The sequence below is a fragment of the Palaemon carinicauda genome, chromosome 5 (genome assembly GCF_036898095.1).
Source record: "Palaemon carinicauda isolate YSFRI2023 chromosome 5, ASM3689809v2, whole genome shotgun sequence".
Classification (NCBI taxonomy): Eukaryota; Metazoa; Arthropoda; class Malacostraca; order Decapoda; family Palaemonidae; genus Palaemon; species Palaemon carinicauda.
This window is the reverse complement of record NC_090729.1, coordinates 61,834,251-61,839,250: the sequence shown is the minus strand read 5'-3', so window position 1 is coordinate 61,839,250 and position 5,000 is coordinate 61,834,251. Positions and strand designations below refer to the sequence as shown.

At 34.2% G+C, this 5,000-nt stretch overlaps 1 protein-coding gene across 3 annotated transcripts in view; it reads left to right on the top strand.

Moving 5' to 3' along the window:
• Window positions 1–5,000, top strand: part of LOC137641321 (nose resistant to fluoxetine protein 6-like) — a 63,877-nt gene that overhangs the window by 33,101 nt on the left and 25,776 nt on the right. For all 3 annotated transcript variants that reach the window (XM_068373749.1, XM_068373750.1, XM_068373751.1), the window contains 2 exons: window positions 519–603; window positions 3,145–3,249. In XM_068373749.1, the coding sequence (XP_068229850.1) occupies window positions 519–603; window positions 3,145–3,249 (190 nt within the window). The remainder of the gene's footprint in view (window positions 1–518; window positions 604–3,144; window positions 3,250–5,000) is intronic.

Below are 5,000 nucleotides of genomic sequence, written 5' to 3'. Positions count from 1 at the left end.
TGTACTGGAACTTCATAATAAAGCTATCGGCCTCAAACTCTAGAAATTTTGGCTATGATTTTGACCACGAAGAAGCATGAGGTGACCAGACTATGCTAAAATATTTAAAGGGAGTAACGTAATATAGGTTCCATTAGATATCTTTGTTATGGAACATTTTAAGTGGACTTAGTTACGAATGTTCCTCGCTTCAAAAGAGCAGGTTGAAGATTGCATTAGATCTATAAACTGGGGCTATAGAGCCTAACATTGGAGCCTGCTAGAGTCACGCAGAGCTATGGAAATCCTTGTTATTATACTACTAAAAATATCTAAAGAGGTTGAGTAGGAAGGAGGAAAAAAAACGAGTTTTTGGTAAAACAGGATGGTATAAACAACTGCAGCTAGGGCCCGAAGGAATTCTGCACAGACCCTTAAATAAGGCCCGAAACTAATGGCACTAGCCTTCTAATGGGAATGCGCTGAAGATGATTTTCATATGAAATAAATTCAAGTAATAGTTGTCTCTTCCTCGACAGGGTGCTGTCAATGACTTGGGTCGTTTGGTGTCATCAATACATGATGGCCTTCATATTAGACGGTAACAAATTCAGCATAGGCACTGTGAGTATATTTCTGTGTGTTATGTAATTCAAGTATTAGCCATATATTCCCTGTTTTCATTGTAGCGATCTCTCTTCTGGCGCACTTATAAGGTTACTAGCGTCTTTATATACCATGTAGGGTACAACAAAAAGGAGAATTAACTTCCTGTTTATACTTTAAGTACCGTAACATTAGCACAGTGAACATAATACTATAAATATGACCCTCTATGAATAGGCAACATTTCCTTAGTTGTGTTATAAGTATATTAATGCAAGAATGACACTAGAAACTTGATAATATAAATATGGCACTATAAGTATGAGGTAATGAACTCTCTGCTCGCTGGGAATTATTGGTTATAAATTCTTCTTTGGTATAATACGCATTCCAGTATAATCTGAACTTTATAAGTATATATAAAAACTTTTGTGTCGGCACTATGACTAAGGGCTACAAATTATCTTTTGGCACGCCAGATACGAACAAAAAATCTACTATTGGTACTGTAAATATGTTCAATAAATTCTATGTAAGAACTAAATACATAAAAACACGCAATATTTTTGTTGTTGTCAGTGTGCATATGAATAAAGTAAATCTCTGTTTGTTATGGCCATAGGCAGTAAATTCTAAGTTGGCCTGTACTGACAATAGATTCTCTCTTGGGACAGTAAGTGTGAGCAACTCATTCCCCACTGACTTTCTGAATATGAGAATTAAATAAAAAATGTTACAAGCTTAGGACTGTAAGTATGGGTAACTAATTGGCCCCTGAAATTTATTAGGAATGTTACAATCTTGGAACTGCAAGTATGGGCAACTAATTTACCAGTGAAATTAATAAAGAATTTTATAATCATAAGACTGTAAGTATGGGCAACTAATTGGCCCCTGAAATAAATAAAGAATGCTATAATCTTGGGACTGTAAGTATGGGCATCTAATTTGTCACTGAAATTAATAATGTTATAATCTAAAGACTGTATGTATGGTCAACTAATTTCCCACTGAAATGAATAATGAATATTATAATCTTGGAACTGTAAGTATGGACAACTAATTTCCTATGAAGTTAAAGAGAATATCATAATATTGGTACTGTGAATATTGGCAACTAATTCCTCCTGAAATCAATAAAGAATATTATAATTCTGGAACTGTAAGATGGGCAGCTAATTCCCCCTGAAATTAATAAAGAATGCTGTAATCTTGGAACTGTAAGTATGGACAACTAATTCCCTATGAGGTTAAAAGAGAATATTATAGTATTGGTACTGTAAATATGGGCAACTAATCCCCCTGAAATTGATAAAGAATATTATAATCTTGGGACTGCAAGATGGGCAGCTAATTCCCCCTGAAATTAATAAGGAATGTTGTAATCTTGGAACTGTAAGTATGGGCAACAAACCCACCCCTGAAATCAATAAAGAATGTTATAATCTTAGAATTGTGACAATGGGCAACTGCTGTAACCCCCCCCCCCCCTGAAATTAATACAGAATGTTATAATCTTGGAACTGTAAGTATGGGTAACTAATCCTCCTAAAATTAATATAGATTGTAATAATCTTGGAACTCTAAGTATGGGCAACTAGTCCCCTGAAATTAATAAAGCATGTAATAATCTTAGAATTGTAAGTATGGGCAACGAATCCCCCATGAAATTGATAGAGAATGTTATAATCTTGGGACTCTAAGTATGGGCAACTATTCCTCCACTCTTAAATTAATAAAGAATTTTTTAATCTTGGGACTAAGTATGGGAAACTAATCCTCCCTCTGAAATTATTAGATAATTTTATAATCTTGGGACTTTAAGTATGGTCAACAAATTTCCAACTAAAATGAAAAATAAATGTTATAATTTTGGAACTGTAAGTATTCGGCAACTAATTCCCCCCACCCCGTGAAATTAATAAAGATTGTTATAATAGTGGGACTGTCAGTATTGGCAACTAATCCCCCCTTAGATTATAAATGTTATGATCTTGGGACTGTAAGTATGGCCAACTAATTCCACATTAAATTGATAAAGAATGTTGTAATCCTGGGACTGTAAATATGGGCAACTAATTCCCAACTAAAATGAATAATGAATGTTAAAATCTTGGAACTGTAAGTATTGGCAACTAATTCCCGCCTAAAATCAATAAAGATTTTTATAACCTTAGGACTGTATTTATGGGCAACTATTTCCCCCCCGGAAATTAATAAAGAATATGATAATCTTGGGACTGTAAATAGGGACTACCATTTCTCGCTGAAATTGATTAAAAATTTTATAATTTTGGGACTGATAGTATAGGCAACAAATTTGCCATTGAAATTAATAAAGAATGTTATAATCTTGGGACTAAGTATGGTAAACCAATCCTCCACCTGAAATTATTAAAGAATGTTATAATCTGTTGACTGTAAGTTTGGGCTAATAAATCCCCCACTGAAATTGATAATGTGATAATCTTGCTTAAAATTTCAGTGAAAATAGAAAAAAAAATAGAGAAATAAATTTCTCTATGCCAACAAGAAAATACAGAGATTCTTCTTCCTCAGCTTTTCCATGGGAACTGGCTCGACCAGATTCTGATGAATGGATATCCTTCTGTTGACAGCTTCTTCTTCATGAGTGGTCTCTTGGTGGCTTATGGCATCCTAAAAGTACGTAGGTAGTAATTTTCTTTAAGATACCAAACACGCATTTATACATACACAAGTACTCTCACATATACACTGTATATATGCAGGCAGATATTCGTACCTTACGTGCTGTTGTGGATGATTTCAAAATGCAGAAACACTTCTCCGAATTTAGTTTCTTCATACACTTTTAAAGATTGATCATGACTAGCAATACTAACTCCCCTGCACACATTCACATATACTTTATATACCTACACTGACTCTTATACTTATACTTATACAGTAATACCTTGACATATCTCTGCCCAAACATGCTGGTGTTTTGAGATATGACCAAGATGCCGAAAAATATTTTTGTGTTGAGATACGAGGTCAAACTTGAGATACGAGCACGCTTACAGAAGCTTTGCTACTATGAGATTCAGGGCCTCTGTAACACGGTTTTTTCGCAATAATTTTTTATCTATGAATTTCATAAATATAACGCTTCTTCAGAATGCACATTATATCTCCACATAAATTTTGACTATATTCTGCATTACCTAGGTTGAATAAATTTGGTACTTATAATGTAAAAGTGACGTTTTTTGAAGACGGGCCAACTTACTCAGAGAAAAGGTTTCGAACGCACTCATTATGTACCTTATGACGGCATCTCTTCCCTCTTTCTCGATCGATGATTGGCTATACGTAACGAAGGTTATACCTCTGCCAACAATGACACAAAAGTTTAAATAAGAGCAAAGCAGTACACCTTTGTGAACTCTGAAACCTCTCCACTGATAATTGTCATAATGAACAAACCAACAAAATATGTTAATGAATACAAAAACAATCCGATTATTAGTCTAACTCCCAAATAAGTTTCCTAAGAAATTACAGTCTACTTTATAGGTCACAATCAGATTGACGAGGTGTAGGGAATAGTTGGTAATTTTCAAAAACGTAGTAGACAAGCTTGATTTGATAACTGCTATATCCAATGTCAAGCAATTTTCATTTATTGTCTATCTACCTACCTATTTACTGTGAAAAAAATAGACGGTACCGTATTTTGGCTTTAAACTGTACCGTATTTTTGGCTTTAAACCTTCACCAATAATTACCGTCAGAATGATGACTTCATGAGGCTCCACCCACTTCGGCCTGGTTATAATTCAGGATAACACTGAAGGCTATCATGGGCATTGTTGGATTAGAAAATATAAATTCTGGCTATAAAAACTAATTTCTTGAGTAGCTGTGAGAAGTGCTAAATGATCCTCAAGGATCCCAGCAGTTGCCCTAAACGTTTAATTCATGTATACTACTGTTGCGGCACTATTGCTACAGTAGTATTACTACGCTAGCACAGATACCCCACCCACATTTATGTATCGTTCCGCCATTCATAAAGTATTTTGTAATGTTTTTTCACTGTGCAATAAGCCATGGCCTCCTCAGAAATTAAGTTTAACATTAGATGATTGATTATTTCATTAAGCTGACAAATTATGGCAACTGGGTATGTTATTGCCGATGTTGAAGCTAAAGATAAAGTATAGTATCATTCCTTCATTGCATTATCATCTTTACTACTATTTGTTTTGCTACATGTAGTAATTATTTTAAAGGATAAATGAATTATGTTCACTTTACTTCTATAAATTCCCATTAGATGTACAAATAAAACTCCTAAAACTATTCCTAATTTATTTACAAAATGCAGTCATGCCCAAAACCTAGCCAACACGGTCGTACGGCCTAAGAAGAAGAAGAAAAAATTATAT